The sequence below is a fragment of the Colias philodice genome, chromosome 29 (assembly GCF_061535455.1).
Source record: "Colias philodice isolate Cphi_HAF_F1 chromosome 29, ilColPhil1 Martin Lab GWU primary, whole genome shotgun sequence".
NCBI lineage: Eukaryota > Metazoa > Arthropoda > Insecta > Lepidoptera > Pieridae > Colias > Colias philodice.
In genome coordinates, this window is record NC_143114.1 from 3,797,317 (window position 1) to 3,816,028 (window position 18,712).

Sequence of the window (18,712 nt, forward strand, 5' to 3'; positions counted from 1 at the left end):
AAAAAAATACAAATAAAATAAAACAAAGAAACTTAAATCTAACTGAAATCTATGCATGCCACAAAAGGCCTGCCACTCAGTGCAATACACTGATTTTCAGTGGTTGCCTTAGAATGCCCTGTTGACAGTGGATGTATTTTTGCTCAAAACTGCATAAAGTTATTAAAAAATAAAAAATAATAATATATATATCTATTTTAATATTAAAATAGATATATATATTATTACTATAAAAAAACGCTCCAATTATATTAAAAACAATTTAGAAGGTCACTATAAAATTATTAAACGTCTATACTATTCCGCCTACCCACATCGAAAAAAAAGCATGAACCCTACGAGTTTTATCAAAATAATGTACTAAGTATAGTACACATTGAAAAGGTCTACAGAAAAGTCCGTGATGGTATATGTCTATCTCTTATGGATAACCCACAATAACTTCTTGCAGCGCTCCAAAAATGGCTATTTTTCCATAGTAAATCTTTTGTTTCACGCGCAGGACTGTGAAGAAATTTCTCTGTCACTCTTATTGGATTTCGTATTTAGGCAAAGTACTGAATCTTGTTTCATAGGAGCGTAATCGAGAGCGCTCCGTAAGCTCCGTTTCGCGCGTTACTTATGAAATGAACATGTTTATGTTATGATGTACATATTTTATTTGAAAAGTACTTATTTTATTGATATTAGTATTGGAGTTTTTACGATAGATTTTAATTAGTGATATTAATTATTAAATGAATGAGCAGGTATAACATTATTATAATTATTTATGGGAGTTTACTGCACCAGCGCTCCTTAGGACGAGCCGCCTCTGATCAGAACAGCTTTCGTCTGAATCAGGAATGTAATCTTTATCTTTTACACTGTCATCCGAATAACAAAAAGTACCGAGGTTCTCTGCCGTAACATAATTTTCATCATCTGAATGTAGTAATTGTTCGTTGCAATACAGATTCACTGGACACGACTCAGTTTCAATTTGGACGTTTTTAATTTTAACGGTGTTAGATCATAACTTTGAATGAATCTGAAGGAATTGTCATATTCATTTCGGCGTTGGTAATTAAAAATGACATTGTGATCGTTAAAATCTAGTGGTCTAGACCAAATATTAGTCAAATCCGTTTTTTTTGTGTGTGTTCATTCGTAAAATTTTATCATTTCTTCCAACCGGCATTTTCCTGAAAAGTAAATAATATATAAGTTAAACTATTAAGCAAAACGATTTCGTGAGAATGCTGCTATTAAATCACGAAAAAGCTTAGTAGAGAAGTGTTATAATCGTGCAAAACAATACGCAAGTCAATCATACTCAATGGACAACCGAACATTGCTGATAAATTAACAACCTCAGCTATATGCTTTTCTTCTTCCACAGATTTTACATGAAGATTCTTACGTTTGTTAAGAATAGTACGCCTAGGTATACCGAATTGCTTCTCCGCCTCGTATGAAGATATTTTCTTACATGTGACTAAATCTACCGCCACATTCAGCATCTCCTGCGAATAATCGGAGTACTGTCTTGCCCCTGGTTTTCTTCTACTCTTGGGTGGGTTGCTCAAGTTTCAAATCTGTCGAACAATATGATAACATTTATTAAGTATTATAAATGACTTAGTTGCACTCCGGGAGTGCCGGCAGAAGTGAAAACTTGATTATTAACGTTGAGCATGTTTGATATCCATCCGTCTTACGCTTTTTCGATCAGGTCACGTGTCCTGACGCGAGTTTAAGATTTTATACCCAACGCCGCTAAAGAAGTTTTCACTTAAAAAAAAAAAAACAATTAAACAAGCACAACGACGGTCGATTAAGAGTTTGTTGAAAAAATTAAAAGTGGCAGCCCTAACCCTAGATAATGTTGAGTAAAAAGTTGCGAAAATCTGACACAACTTTGCCGACCATGATTAAACGGTTTAAATTAAGATATAATAAAACAAATCAGTTAAAATACATAAAAGAGCATATTTTCTTTGCTATATAACATATTACGCTAGAAAATAAAGCATAAATACTCACAAAATGAAATTTTCCTGAGAGCCGGTAAAAAGCGAGTATCCGCACTGACAATGAAACTGTCACTGACAGTTTGTTAACTAAAATTTGGAGTGACGTATGATCGAATGTTGCCATACAGATTGCCGACTTGCTTTTAGTAATACCATAGACAATAAAAAACATTTCGCAGCGGGAATAATTTAACTTTTTTTAATTTAGGCAATGTTTAGCTATAAAGGCAATGTTACAGCATTTTACGGTACTCGCTCAAATACTGATATTTTTGTCGCGGTACGCATACAACGCTTATACCGCGACTATGTAGTGAAATGATATTATAATTATTTTGTTTTATTCACCCCATTTTACGACTTTTTAGTTTAAATAATAACTGAGAACTGTAATCATTTTATAGAATCAAATTAATGTTTTCTAGTTATTGGTACATTTAAATTGATAAATATTAATTTTATTTTTCATGTCCTTATCCAGTACAAAATGCCCGATTTTCAAGACTTTCTATTTTGATTGTGAGAATCATTGATTTTTTATGTACGGATGTAGTTTTAAAAAATATTTTAGAAAAGTTTTTATGTTTTGATTCAATTGAAAGTGGTTAGTGAAGAATAAAGAGTATCTTATGTAGCATCTATTTGTCGAAGTTTAGAAATTTATAAATTGTCTGGTTACATTTGTGTTAATAGTGAATAAAGGCCTAATCAAACTGCAGCAGTATCCGCTACCGCCGTGGGTAGCGGACAGCGGTATCCCGATGGCACGCGATTAAATCTCTTACGTAGTATAATATAGAGACTCTAATCGCGTACCGATCCGAGTACGGTAGCGAACAGTCTAGTAGTCTATACTGTTGTAGTTTGAATAGGCCTTAAATCGATTTTTTAATCAGTTTGTAGTTTTGAATAAATAAATATCTAAAGAAGATATACATATTGTAAGACGTAACTTTTGATTTAATATTTTAGTGGATGAATAGTTGTCATTATAGTTGTCCCTGTTTCCTGTCAAAACATGCTAGCTGTCGAATACTATAAAATGCCGCGTTCCTTTGACTCGTGGCGCATTCGTACGAATCGACGGAATCGTGCCTAGCCCCTAGGGGCTCGGATGTTGTTTATACGACGTTCGACCCAACTACCTTCACTTTGCTAAAAGTCTTTGACTTGCTGCGATTTGTTATCAACTACTTACATCAATTCGGTAGCTGTGTAGAATCGTAGTACATTCTTATTACATTCAAACTAATATTTAACCCGGCCTCTCGCGTTTTATTTCTTATAATATATTCTCAAAATTGTAATATTGTGTTTTGGTACCGACATCAAACATAATTAGTAATAGTACATCTAAATAATATGTAGTAATTAATAATATCCAATCTTTTTTATTTGTTACTTTTCCGCGTTTGAAATCGATTTTTTTAACGTTGTTATTATTATTATTTCATAAAAGAATGTTCTATTATAGGAAACGCCGGTGCCAGAGGGAGATAGCAATAAGGAAGAGGGAGACAGCAATAACGTCAGCTGGTGGAGATATTTATACCCTTTTTATTATTTTGTATAAATTATAACTTTGAAACCAGTGTCCTATTTAATTATTGTAAAGTGTCAACAAATTGATTAATTCGTTATAAAGGTAGGTACAAACATGCATAAATTAGTGGCACGAGTGAAACTATAAATTGTACGGAGTATTAGCTTGAAAGTGTAAGCAAAATAAATAAAAATATGTCAAGGAAATTTGCATTTTTTGTCCGATTAAATTTTCTTGATAACATTTTTTTCTTACACTTTCAAATTAGAAATGAAAATTTTGGTTAGTAACTTCGAGGGTAGATAAAGAAATGTAAGCTTAAAGGTAAACATTTGTGAAGTTTCGAAATATGGAGATTATACTATTGTTATTAATTAGTAATAAATGAAATTAATGGCAATATTAAATAAATTTACTGTTAAAATGGTTGTTTTAAATTAAGAGATCGTTGGTTTGATTCTCGACTGAGACATTAGGGTAGCTATAAACTCCGTCTGTATATAAAAAAGGTATATAATAATAACGAAAGCATAATAATAACAAAATGTCATAGTAATTTAAATTTTATTTTGGTTACAAACTGCCTCAAAAAATAGCATTTTTTTAATTTGAGGGTAGTTTTGTTTATATTATATATTATATCACAATGAAATTAAAAATAATAACTATAGAATGAAAAAAAATACCTAAAAATATTATATGCAGCGGAGTTTTTTATACTTGTAGTAAATTAGAAGGCGTATGAAAGAAAATATTGTAATATCAAAATTCGTGCTTAAGTATGAGTCAGCATTTTTCATAGTTTATTTTAAAAATTAGTTTTTTTTGTATCCTAGATATGTAGTTTGGTGCCATTTTCATTGAAATAAACTTATAACTCAAAGTTCTTCAAAACAGATCCATTTAAAATTCAAAGTATAATAGATGGAAGGAAAATAATAATTAAAACATTGCTACGAATCTGCCCTTAGATATATTGTATTAAATGTGTACCATTTTATGGATGCTTGTGTATAATAATATATAGGGAATTGTCGCAATGCTAATTAAATTAAATTCGTTGTATTCCATCTCATCTATAAACTAACAAATTTAAAATTAAATAAATTTTAAAAAATGTTGAATAAAACCAAAGAAAACTATCATCTGATGTAAATCTCGGTATGAACGGACGTAAATAACTTACAAGAATAACAATTAAACAATTATAATATTTAATAAAAATAACAGTTGAATAAACAGATTATCATTGTGTTTGAAAAAATGACGGTAGTTCTAATAAATAGATTTATCAAAACCGTTACTTAGGACATTAACTACGACTCTTACTTAAACTGATCATCTGTGTTCAAAACTTGACATTAGCAGAATCCGTACGGATGAACATTGGTTACTGTTTATTTAAAAAAGTTGACCGAAACATATCCGTCGTCTCACCTAGTCAAAAATAACATTGAAGAACTTCTAAATAAGAAAAGACTACTTGGTTTAATTTTAAACTCGTAAACAAGAATCAAACACTAATGCTGACTGACTGACTTATATAACTCTTAAAAATGAGATAAAAATACTATTTAAAATTAATTGCGATATATTTCACACTTACGTATAATATATTTCATTAAAAATACCCGCTGCTCATAAGTCAAATCAGTGTCTCATTAAAAAAAAATAAAAAGGGGCAAATACATTTTTCTCAGTCACTTTTAAAATATATTGATGTTATTTTTAATATATTTCAAAGAGATACAGTCAAAATAATAAAAAAAAAAACTGTATTTATTATTTTAACTGTATCTCTAAAAAAAAAACTAATAAACACGCTTAACCTCATGAAATTATTTTGTCATCGATCCTTGATAAGTGTATAAAATTTGAAAGTCGAGTCAGGAGTCGGTTTCATTCAAACATATACGTGAAGCTAATATAAGCGTGCTAAAAAGAATGTTTGAGTTCTCATTCTGAATGCAATTTTTTGACGGAGTACGAGTTTTAGATTTAAATATAGCTTTATATAATATGTACAAAGGTCTGTAAGTTGTTACGAAATTATATGAATAGTTGTGAATAAAAATATTATCTTTTGAAATGTGTTTTTTTTACCTACCGTCATCGATTTTTAATTAACCGGTTTTAAGCATGAAAATCGATTAATAACGTTTCAACTATTGAAGGTAAGGGATTCAAGTGTTTTTAATGGTTTTTCAGGAATAAATATCGTTTTACAAATCTATTATATTTATGTGTTTATTTTGACTGTTTAAGATGTCTGTTTTCCTGAAATAAGGTAAGTTGATATTACCAACCAAACATAATGAGTAATTATTATTTTTTTGGTTGTTAAGTTCTGTATGTTTTTGATGATGTGTTTTTTTGAATTTATAGCAATTTATCAATATGTGATTTGTACATCGCTTGGTTTTCATTGGTATGTATCTGATTATTTATCTTTAAATCGGCAAATAAATCTCGGTAACAAATGTTGTGGTTGGTGGAATAAATAAAGAGTACAAGTACAACATGTTTATTTAGTTCACGAAAAACTCGTTAGACCGTTGATTCTGATTGTGTCGCCACTTGCAAGCCCAGTTCCAACACGACATACCAGCCCAGGGTTCGTCCGTGTAGAAGACCTGTCCGTTTTGGTACATCTGAAAGTATTAAGCATGGTTCACACTACATGGTTAAATGAAACAATATCCATCGATATTTTAACGCTGTGCTCCATCCGGACCGCAGACAAGTCACGGTGAGGCACGAATCACTCCATACAATAAAACTTGAGAGGTGTCAAGGGACACCCGAATTGAAAGAAGTTACTGAATTAACTGGCTTGCTTTCTATGAGAGAGAGAGAGACAGACATAGAAACGCGCGCACGCCTCGGCACGCCGTACAACTAGCAAAAAGTATTGTTACAACTTTTCGTCTTAATTTTTTCTGTCTAGCCGGGTTTCGGAACTTCGTTCCAAAAAGTATACAATAATATTTGAAGTCTTCTCTATTTGTCTCGTTTGGTAGGGTGTTAAATAAGGTTATTTTCTATGTAAATTGTTATTTTGTATTCTGTAAGGTCGCTAATACTTGTCCTTCTATCAGCTTGGAATCTGTTTTGTTTGTACATGTCTTCAACAGCTGAAAAAACATTTGCTATATATTTCCCTGTGTCTTAAAAAATCTACGGTTTCATACTTACCTGATTTTGTCCAGTTTTTATTGTTTCTTCGAGAAAAATGAAATTGCATTTCAACATTTTGTATACGGCCTTTAAATGTCAATTTGTCAACTGAAAATCTAGACTATATTTTGCTATATTATCCAGAAAAAAAATATACTTACAAAAGACAAATCGGAGCTCTTATAAGTGACGCCATCGTAACCGAACCTCAAGATAAAGTTCATGGAAAAGATTGAGAAGATACAGCGAATGTCTGTGGTGGCTGGGATGAAGTATCGGTACGGGCCACACCAGTAGGAGACCTTGGGCTCGTATTCTACGGACTCTGGAAATTCCTCTCTAGGGTTTATCCTGGAACATTGACGTCGATTGTCATTAGGCTAGATATTTGCTATCACCTGTAAGAACTTTTCCTGCAAGGTCCATCAATAACATCCACCCTCATATTAAAAAGCTCGTGGCATAGTGTGAATTGGCATTCTGCTCGGAAACGTCTTAACATACAATTTTAAATGAATATTCGGTAGATCTGAGAACCGATTATCCACTGTTCATACCCTAAGTGACAAAGGTGGCCTGACAAGCCTGCCGGTACATTGAGTAAACTATTCGATAGGTCTGAGAATCGGTTGTTATTGTTCATATCCTCAGTGATAAGCTAGTAAGATGTAGATTTACTTATAAATGCACTGAGCATCGCTCCAGTTATCATCGGAATGGCAGTACAAGCCTTGGCTCGGATCCTTCGCCTGGAACTGTTCTGCATGTGGTCCAACATACGTGGTCTCTGAGTGACGGTGGTAGAAGCCGGAGAAAGCAAACGCTCCTGGAAAATATAATCATAAACCTCATTAGGAAAATGAACAGCATATTCTGACAGGCAGTGCAGAGATATATTTTGAAAAATACATCAGTCAATTGGATCGTTAAAGTGCAGTGTTATATAATTTGTTAAAACTATTCTTAAAATATTGGCACATGTTTGATTCGCATTCTCTTTCTCAAGTCGTTATCCAGATTATTCGATAGGCTACATAAGTTGGTCTTATCTTTTAATCAAAAAAATGTTGTGTGGTTTTATGAAACCACGGTAAAAGTGAAACTGTTCGAACGGTTCCGAACACTGCTTTGTGTAGCGCATGTCGCGTGACGGTCGGCTGCCGAGTAGGTATACCTACTCGGCAGCCGCGATACACGCGACATGCGCTACACAGACCAAACAGTTTGAGACGATGTAATAAAAGTTTCACTTTAAAAAAAAATTATAATGTCTCTTGGTAAGCAAATAAATATGTTGTTTCCATTAACAGGTATGTTTGCGCAAATCGAGCGCCTATTTTGCTTGATTTTTCAAAGGTTGAATAGGCAAAGCTAGCTGAAAAGTGTACATCACCTCTAAAAGTGTAACAATGAGGCTTCCTCTCGCTAGAGAGTATCATCTGGACGTCTTCCTGGTTGTGAGCTGACGCAATGTAGTATGATGTGCCGAGGCATTTGAATTCTGTAGATAATAAATATAAAGGCCATGTTTTGTAACTTACGAAATTATTGGATAAATTTATGTAAAGAGACAATGTTAGAATTATGTTTTGAGTTACAAAAAGAAACAAAAAATGCCGCAGTAGAAAGATTTGTTGCTATCGTAATGTATAATTAGAAAGTATATATAAAATGTACGAATTCTTGAAAATGTATAATCTTAAAGGTAGCTTTCCGAACTAATCGTCACAGACGCTGCGTCTTTAGTGCCACGAACGCCGCGTCACTAACTCCGCGACAGTGACGCTCTAGTAACTTTGGATACCCACGACAGACGCAAAGTCGTGTCACACTTTTGCCGCGCGCCGCCCCGACCAGATTGATATTATATTACCAGATTGATAATATATTATATTAAGATGATAAGAATGCTTTTAAAGATTAAGAGCCATTTTAATGTTGCGATTTTGCCCTCCACATTGGTCAGAGTACATTATCAAATGCTTACATTTTACAATATTTTTTTACAAAATATAATATACAGGAAGGAGATGTGTCACTGGAGGATGGAATCTCAGGTTGAATTGTTCATTAGAAACTTTGTTAAACATAAACTTAGATACTGGGTTTTCAAATTTTTCAGTGTAAAGGGAATACAAAACACTTAAATTTAAATCCGGCGATAAATATTTTCGGTTTGTTGACTTGTGTATGGAATAATGTGCTTCATAAGCAGGAATACAACTTATAAAGTCTTTTACTTCTAGTAATTTACTTTCTGGGGTTTTATTAGCTGGAGCAGAATGACCTCGTCTATCCAATGGAGGTGTAAACACAGAAGACTTGTTTTTCAATAGTCTGCTGATTCTACCACCAGAGACCGAAAAAGTATTTTTGAAAATGGTCTTACATACTAAAACTTCATTTCCATTATTATCCGAAAGGTAGTATTGTCTTGTTTTCTCTTAGGCTGCTCGATCGTTCGTTTGGTATGTAGATCATATGTAGCATCGACTTGTAGATTTCGTGCCAGTGGCCGCGTCACATTAGTTAGGGATTCTGACGAATCATCAAATAAGTTTGTTTCCGTTTGTAAAGGGGATCTTTCTTGGGTCGACGTTTAACTACTTTGAGACTCTTGTGTAGTGTTGTCAGTGGGGTCAACAGTGCAAATGCTCGATCGTTCGTTTGGTATGTAGATCATATGTAGCATCGACTTGTAGATTTCGTGCCAGTGGCCGCGTTGCAGACCTTGCCATCCACCATTGTCATGACAAAGACATGAGAGACCAAGTACTTATTCCCATTCATGTTCACCTCTGTGGCGCTAAGTGAGTTAAAAGAATTTTTCACGACGTTGATTTCTTCTTCTGTTATATCTGTATTTTCTTTAACAAAACGGAATCTTATTGGGCGGCAAAATCGTGGAGAAGAAGGTGTTGGATTTTCCCATATAATTTTTTCACCTTCACAGCCAGAAACTAATCGTAGAGGCACGAAACTACTTTGAAATATGTCGGCATCAGAGCCTGTTTCATTTGAAAAACTTTTGTTTGACTGAGCCGTCACATCCCAATTTAAAAATTAATTTTAAGCTCTCTCGTTCTTGTTCTTTTAATTTTGTTAGAACCTCTTCTAGGAAAATAGATAAACGCCTAACTATATGGTCATACAAAGGTTGTAAATCGGTTTCAGCATAAGTACTCGTCAACCTGCATGATTCTGGGGGCGGATAACATTCTTGTTTCGCTTTCTGTTGCTGAGTATAACAAGGAAAGAACTTTTTGTTAGTATTTCTTACTACTTCGTATTGTCCACGAGTTAAATCGGCTTCGACAAACATCGACAATGCTTGTATTGGAGTAAGTGAACATGTTTTTTCTCTTGTTGACTTAGAAAAAGCCTTTTTATACTTTAATGCTCGAGTTGGAGTACTGGTGATCTCTTTAAGTATTTAAATTAGTGAGTATTTAAATTTTATTTTTATAGTACAACAAATAGATGACGAAATAAAATATTTACAATGAAAAATCGACCTAACATGTGGGTACTTGTAAATTATTATTATATCTTTGTAATGATGGAAATAACAAAAAACTTAATAAAATACAGCATAATTACCTGCTTCATCATGATCTATCACAAACACTTCTTAAAAACAAGTTGAACGATCTAATTCCGAGTAAATGTATGACACGACTAGTGCAGGTAGCAGAGCGGGGAGGGCGGGTTATTGCTCCCGGGACTGACCCCTAGCTCAGGTAGTCATCCTATTCAACATTATCTACACTGTAGATAATGTTGAATACTGTAGATTCTACAGTATGTAAATTCTACTTTTGGCCGCGTAGATTAGCAAAATACCGCCACTGACGCTATAGACTCTCCCTTCGAAAGGCTACCTTAAGCATATCCATTCACTACAGTTTGCCCGTCCAAGCATTTACGCTTCTGTGTTTGAGGGTATTCAATATTCATCTCGTTATTAGAAAATCATCTTACCCGGGCTAGTGTACAATCCGAACGGAATCTTCGCTTGCGTAGATTTTATTTTCGCTTCTGACGTGTCCATCTTCTTGTTCAACTTCAATAAGACCATCGACATCAGCGCCATATCCGTTGCAAAGAGCAACCTCTTGAGATCCTTTATGTGCGTGTCTATGAAAGCGAACAGCTTCTTTTGTCCCGTTTCAAGGATGTCTTTTCGTTCTGCCTGTAAGATTTAATTAAGGACTAGTCATTCATAGCTTGGGCCATGTGGTCCCGGTTTTAAGTTTACTGGGGTAAGGTTAAATAGGTCAAAGTTACAAAAGACCAATCTCCAATTGTGGCTATTGGTTTGAATTGACCGACCACCAAAGTTCGAGATAACTTTAAGAAAAAGTCGTTCTCATTAGCAATTGGATTTTGTTTTTCTTGATTGCGAGAATCAGTAAAAAAATCGAAAACTATATTTCAGTAATGTATATTTTGAAAAAAAATATACATTACTGAAATATAGCAGTGCTGCTGCCCCCAAGGTTGCCCAAATAATAAAGCCTTTACTTTAATCACTTTTAATCCTTTTTTACAATATGTGTTGTTTAAGCTAGCCGTTATGCACTACTGAATAATAATTCTATAATAAATGTAGAAAGCGTCGGGGAAACAATGTGGACGCACACATAAACAAAAAGCTCGATCAGCGAATTGCATATGTGTGTCCCTACATTATTCCCCCCCCCCTTTAAAAAAAAAAATTATACACTCAAAAAAAATTTTTATAAAAAGACATAAATAATAAACACACAACAATTAACGCAAAATACAAAATGAGATAACAATGCAATACACATATTAATTCGTAATATTTCTTAAATTTACAACAACAAAAAAATCATTACAACTACGATATTATTTATTTTACGCGTATCCCGCAGTGGGCGGCGCTGGCTGGGTCACTTGCCCTAGCGTCGCGGACGCTCGTCCTTGGTTGGCCTTATCCACCTCGCGACGTAGCCAACTCCTGATCCGACGATGGCAAAAACCACGCAGACCCAATAAGACTATGGCCGTAACGATCACAGCCAATACTATCATTACGATGACCATGGTGTTGACGTGATCGTCTAAACTTCTGGAGTCTATTTGCACGTTTGCAACTCCTCCCGTTTTCTCTTGTGTTGCGTAGTTACCCATGTTGTTACAAAAAAAATCACGTCGGGGTCACCAATGTAGAGTAGTGCTGCTGCCCCCAAGGTTGCCCAAATAATAAAGCCTTTACTTCACTTTTAATCCTTTTTTACAATATGTGTTGTTTAAGCTAGCCGTTATGCACTACTGAATAATAATTCTATAATAAATGTAGAAAGCGTCGGGGAAACAATGTGGACGCACACATAAACAAAAAGCTCGATCAGCGAATTGCATATGTGTGTCCCTACAATGCGTAAGTAAAATAAAAAAAAAGACCAAGAATGAAATGCTGCAAAACAATTGCGATCATTTGTGTGACACAGTGATGTTAGTGAACTTAGCATTTTTAGCAGATCAAAAAAAAATGTGAGTTCTTATCGCGTGCAGTTGAGTTCTACAGTTCCTGATACTTTTTAGAAATAGTTCTGGCGTTTTTACCTTAAAAAACGACATTTGAAAAAACATATTTCATAACGCCGTAGCACCATGCCGTAGCAGCATACCGTAGCATCATGCCGTAGCATCACGCCGTAGCATCACGCCTTAGTATCATGCCGTAGCATCATGCCGTAGCATCACGCCGTAGCATTACGCCGTAGCATCACGCCGTAGCATCATGCCGTAGCATCATGCCGTAGCATCACGCCGTAGCATCATGCCGTAGCATCACATCGTAGCATCACACCGTAGCATCACGCCGTAACACATGCCGTAGCATTACGCCGTAGCATCACAGCGTAGCATCACGCCGTAGCATCACGTCGTAGCATCACGTCGTAGCATCACGTCGTAGCATTACGTCTTAGCATCACGTTAAGCCGGGTCCAGGTCGGGCTTTTTCAAATGTCGTTTGTTAAGGTAAAAACGCCAGAACTATTTCTAAAAAGTATCAGGAACTGTAGAACTCAACTGCACGCGATAAGAACTCACATTTTTTTTTGATCCGTTAAAAATTATCTACTACGGGAAGTTTGTAGATCATTTTTTCAAATGTCGTTTTTTAAGTTAAAAACGCCAGAACTATTTCTAAAAAGTATCAGGAACTGTAGAACTCAACTGCACGCGATAAGAACTCACATTTTTTTTTGATCTGCTTAAAATGATCTGCTAAGTTCACTAACATGACATAGTGCTACTTTACATTTTGTACATTCAGTACGTGAAAAGCCTTTGCTTTTTGTTAGCACATCTCCTCTCGTGATGATCTACGCCATCTGTCCTGACATCTCGTGGTGGAACAGATTTCATTGGTCCACGATGTTTCTTGGCTTCCAGTTCTTTCTCTATAGAAGAGGTTGATGGTCTCCCTCTCTTATTTTCTGCAGTTTATTTATAATTGCACAATGTCTCCGCTAAGTCACCTATAGTCTAGGACTTGAATTTTCTTCCCTTGCCTTACTTGCTTTTTTATAAATTACTCAGGAATTTATAACCGCCATAATATCTATCATGTGATAGAATAGGCGAATGTACCACTTTCTGCTTTTTATTCTTATGTGGTATCTGCACAAAAAACTGTCCATAAGGACTACACCCCCCAGGGGATAGAAATTTTTCGCTTTTATTTTTTTTCGCACCTACTTACGGATTCTATTGGTTCGGCTCCAACGTACGTAGATGCCAACGTTACAAGCTTGTTGTCCTTCCACATATGTCTACACCTTCATAGTATGCAACTTGTTCCTCATAACTGCCTCTCGCTACGGAATCTTTCATATATTCTTTTTGTGTAGGTAATTAGCAATTTTTTCCTAGCCTATTTCTTTGAAACTGATGTGGATTTAACCCTATTTTGGATTAGACGATATAGCAACTGTACTTACGGGATTGTGTGGTTCTTTCAGGCGAGCGTTCATGAAACTGGTATACTTCAGAAGATTGTCGAATTTCTCCTCTGCATAACTCTGTCTTGGATCTATTTCTTTGGTACTTGGCATGTTGTATGGTTTCTGTTGAATAATTGTGAACGTACATAAAATGTGGTCTTCTTTAGGGTATATTTTTTACGGATGAAATGCAACAATAATATTATCGCCACGAAGCAGCCTTTTTTCGAAGGAGAGGGAGAGAGTGAGAGAGAGAGTGTGAAGAGGCTGGCTGCGGCTTGGTGTGGATTCGTCCGTACTCCGTAGGTCGGTAAATAAAAAGGTTGATAGGTAAGTTAAAGTCAAATGTGCGGGGCAGGGGGCCGATTATTTCTCGCACTCTGTGTGTGTGTGTATGAATACGATCACACACGCTTCTGGCATGTGTTCTATGCGCACGCACTTTTTATATTATTTCATCGTAAATCAATATTTATTTCATCCATGAATACTTACAGTTTCCACAGTCGGAAAAGACAGTCTGGCAAGCTGGAAAAAAAAACGAAATTATTTTATTTTTTTAATTCCCGTTAACTTGATTAATTTGACCATAATTATCACCTTCCGAAAGGTAATCGTGTTAAAAGTACATAATTTTCGACCATGACCTTAGATATTTTTAATGTTAGTCTTTTTATTACTAATATTTTTTACATGCTTAAAAAGATCCTCACATACACACGCAAATAAAAATTATTGCATGCCAAGTTGGTTGTATTAAGAACATCATATTCAATTTGAAAATTTTAATAGAAAATTTTGTGAGAACATACGCGAAAATATTAATTTGTCTTGTAAATTGTGAAATTGATAGCACAATTGGGCCCTATCCGTTGTCTTTAAGTCGATCAAAAGGGAAAATACTCACTAGTTGAAAAGAAGAAACATCACCGTTACTGCCCATCGTTGGTCGGAATAAACACACTAGCTGAAAATGTAAATAACATAAATACTACAATGTATAAAAATAAATAAAATAAAATTGTTTTATTTCAGGACATGTGTTCCCATATGGAAGTTACTATATACTGGAAGTATACAAAATCAAGATAAAAATTAAAAACAATTAGAGCATCATTCATATTCCCTTGACATCATAGATCTATACCCTAACATAATGTGATACATGAACATTGTACCAGTAAAGAAGTAAAGGATTGTCATATTAATTACATTACTGGAGCGTCACATTCTATCCCAAAAACTTGAGATTCGAGATCGCATTATGGCCTTAAAAATCCGAGACCCCCGTCTCAAAAAACATGCCATATGCACTGTATAAGTATAATGGCGTCGCGTCGCCGCGAGCGTCCGCGAGCGCCCTAAAATTAATAATTTACTAATAATTCCAACTGACAACAAAATATTATCGTGTACAGTATACAACATACGATTTCATAGATATATAATATTAATATATTTGATTTGGCACAAATAACAATCACATAATATAAAGAAAGAAGAATTGACAATTTATTGAGAAAAATATCTTCATTATCTTTTAATTATTTCCACTTTACTAATTTATCTTCTACATTATAATTTAACATTGACAAGAAAAACTCACCAGCCATATTTTAAATATTTTTATGTAAGTTTCCATTGAAACAGTTTGGTTCGTTCTACTGTTGATTTAAATAATTGACATTCCAAGCGTCGTTAAAACTAATTGGAGCGCTGTTAAAACTTATTGCTAATTGTTTTCATGTTTTACGATTGTAACAGTTTAATAAATCAATTATAAATATTTTGTATTGTAAAATATCTACGACTATCAAGTAATCTCTAAACTAAGAAATTCGTAGCCTATGCTGAGGTGTTATCGCGCCTTGCGAAATGGGGTTAGACGGAAAAAAATAAGACGAAAAGTAACAAAAGTTCAAAATTGTGTTGTAAAAGATGTGCGGCGTGCACGTGTATCTCTGTCTGTCTCTCACTCTCTCTCTCTCTCATAGAGAAGGGAAATTTGTTCCATCCGGGTGTCCCTTGACACCTCTCAAGTTTTTTTCATAGGGAAATTTATATAAGGGAGGATTTCAAATCTTCCAATTTACTCCACGAAATGTGTGCAATCGAATAGTTTGATCTTTGAACCTTCTGAATTTTCAATTAGCTTCATAATTTTCGGACAGAATTCTGATACTTATATAAGTTTGTACGAAAACAGCGAAATTCTCTTACTCGTATCTATAATTTTTGTGCCAATATACAATTAAGCATTTTTCCAATTTTTCGAGGGGTATCATTTAAGCTATCACCAATTTAATTAATTTTGTGTTTCTTAAATAATAGGGTTTGTCCTCAAAATAGTAGATCTGTCACCAAAATGTAGTCACCAAACAATGCAAAATCAGTTCCACAATAAATCACCTAAAATCCTGAGATATAAGGGTCTAGTACCAAATAAATGTTTTTGTATGTATTATAATAGGTGTGTCCTAATAAGTATTTAAGCAAACTAATTTAAAGAGATCACCAATAAATCATATTATGTTACTAGAAAATTGCATTAAGTTCAAATAAAAAATTAGGGTTGTCATCATCGTTTCAACCAAAACATTCTGCTACTTAACTAGACTCCCAAGGTTTTAAATTTCCACTGGTAGTATAAATTATGTTTAAATAAATTTTTTAGCAGAGCAGTAAATAAAACAAAGTCAAAATAATCAATATTTATTGTTTAAAATAATTACCACTGAACAATCAGCGCTGGTTTAAAATAGCTGGCTTATGGCTAGCAGAATAGTAGATAAAACACTTAATTAAAGTTAAAATAATCAATATTTATTCTTAAAAATAATAACCACTCAATAATCAGCTTGTCGCGCCAATTTGTCTCCGCGTCTTTGATCATTTTTTCATTAAAATTATTAATTGATGTATTAAATTGGTAACGAATACTATTAATTTATTATCTGAACGAAATAGAATGTTACTACTGTATTGGTGACAAAATATCAAATAAAAAGGAGTCGCAGTCAGGGATCGATAATCGATTTATTTGGAGACAGATCTACCATTCTGAGCACAGCTATTATTTAAGTAACAAAACTGTTATTATAAGAACAAAGTTTATATTCATATAATGCAATATAATATTATTGGTTATCGATCTCTTATTTTACACATATATTAACATTAATTTGATAATTCATACCTGGGAACAATTTTTGTTTATCTGAGAACAAAAATATCTCATGGTGATAGATCTATTTATTAGGTGATACAACTTAATGACAAATATAAATTTTGGTGATAGAAAATATAGTTCCCTTTTTCGAGCGCTTTGTGACGTGTGTCACCCAGTATCAATTTGTACGCCGAGAACGACCTCTCCACATCAATAATTGTTGTCATTGGACAATGAAATTAAAATTCGGTGCCATTTCTGGAGTAACCTGTTCAGGCAGGGCACGACCTGTCCCGATGATGTAGGCATTAATTTTCTTCAGGTCTTGAAGACTTGGGTTTTTGTGCAAAACATTGTCCAACGTTGTTGAGCCTTTTATGCTATTGAATTAGGAAGGGAGTTGGCGAGTTTAATCATTGTTTCCAGTATTTCTATGGATTTAAGTAGAAGAAGGATTTGTGTTTCCAATTTTTCTATGCGTCAGCCACTGCGCTCTGTTATGAGACTCTCAGGATAAGGCTTTTTAAAAAAAAAACGAAATAGTATGTTTTAGTAGCCGTCCGTCGGGATTAATTTGGAGAGAGACTAAACATGGATGCTATGGAAAAGGCCAGGAATGCTTAGAAATGCAGAACAAGCGAAAAGGACGTAGGGTGAGCATGTTAGCGTACAGAGTACGGACATAACAGTTCGCGCTTATACGTAATCTTGCTGTAAAATAAATCCAATGTAAAAACCGTCACGGAGTTAGAAACATTATGACACGTGTAATTAAAATTTGCCATAAAGTTTTTACTAGCGTACGTAGGTAATGTTTCGATAAACGATGGCACCTCATGTGTTGTATCAATATTTCTTTTTTGTTTTCTGTGAGTTTTTTTTGTTATAATTTAATTTACAAGGCCGAGGTTTATTTATAAATTCTTGAAACTGCTTTTAGTCGTACTGTAACGTAATTTTTATTAAAACTGCTACGAATTAGTTTATACAGAGAAGAGCTGGCAATACATACATACATACATTACCAGCCTTTGTTCGTCCACTGCTGGACGAAGGCCTCTTCTAATACGCGTGCATTAGAAGAGGCCACTGAGCCCGGTCGACGGCCCTCTGGCAATAAATTATGAAAAGTATTATAAAATCAATTGTTAAAAGAGATTGTTAAAAAGAGTTTCTCTTTCAAACAATGAATGAATGAATGAAAATATATTTTTTTATTTTATTTATCTATTACATTTAAATCAGGTAATAGATAATAAATTGTACAGACCCATAGAATAAATAACTTACAGACTAACATACATATTACAATTTACAACGAAAACTAAGAACTAATTTTATTGCTACACAAATATAAAAGCATACAATACATAAAATAAGCAAAAGGCAGCCTAATCGCTAGGTAGCGATCACTACCAGGCAACCAATCTTTTACAATAAGAAAAATTTTAAAAATAAATCAACACTTTCAGATATCATATTAAGAGTATATGCACATGAAGATAGAAAAATTGCGGATATTTCTGGCAGAAAATCTTTCACGTTGTCCAAGAAATCCATCAGAGCCTTAAGACCGGGACAGGATAAACGGAGGCTTGTTAATTTCAAACATTATCCTTCAATATACAATAATAATTGATGTAAATATTAAATATACATAATATGAATAAGTCATATTATTTTTATTACATAAAGAATTCCCTCTATATCGAAATCAGCTTGGTCTATCTCTATCGGCATTCTTTTTGCACTTTCATGAAGCGCATCCCAGACAGACGCGCCCAAAGGTTCCGCCACCAACGAAGAATCGATGCTTTCCGAAGCTGGA

General features: G+C 34.2%; 2 protein-coding genes across 2 annotated transcripts in view; one reads left to right on the forward strand and one right to left on the reverse strand.

The window, feature by feature from the left end:
* LOC149475881 (stAR-related lipid transfer protein 7, mitochondrial-like) overlaps positions 1 to 5,236 on the forward strand; it is a 51,384-nt gene extending 46,148 nt beyond the window's left edge. The window contains exon 10 of the mRNA XM_089712877.1: positions 3,490 to 5,236. Within this exon, the coding sequence (XP_089569003.1) occupies positions 3,490 to 3,588 (99 nt within the window). The 3' untranslated portion in view covers positions 3,589 to 5,236. The remainder of the gene's footprint in view (positions 1 to 3,489) is intronic.
* Positions 5,237 to 6,066: 830 nt separating this feature from the next.
* On the reverse strand, positions 6,067 to 18,070 carry LOC149475882 (uncharacterized). The gene is made up of 9 exons (XM_089712919.1): positions 17,897 to 18,070; positions 14,623 to 14,682; positions 14,211 to 14,243; positions 13,713 to 13,838; positions 10,717 to 10,927; positions 8,129 to 8,236; positions 7,414 to 7,561; positions 6,897 to 7,086; positions 6,067 to 6,209 (listed from the first exon to the last, which is right to left on the reverse strand). The coding sequence occupies exons 1-9, from the start codon at positions 17,900 to 17,902 to the stop codon at positions 6,087 to 6,089; spliced, it is 1,005 nt and encodes a 334-aa protein (XP_089569045.1). The 5' UTR covers positions 17,903 to 18,070; the 3' UTR covers positions 6,067 to 6,086.
* Positions 18,071 to 18,712: the final 642 nt, after the last annotated feature.

Bases quoted from the DNA above. Each gene is read 5' to 3' on its own strand.
- LOC149475882 (XM_089712919.1), bottom strand. The intron at 13,839-14,210 runs GTAAGTATTCAT...ATTATTCAACAG, and splicing joins CTTTTCCGACTGTGGAAACT to AAACCATACAACATGCCAAG. The intron at 6,210-6,896 runs GTAAGTATATTT...TAATACTTTCAG, and splicing joins AGAGCTCCGATTTGTCTTTT to ATGTACCAAAACGGACAGGT.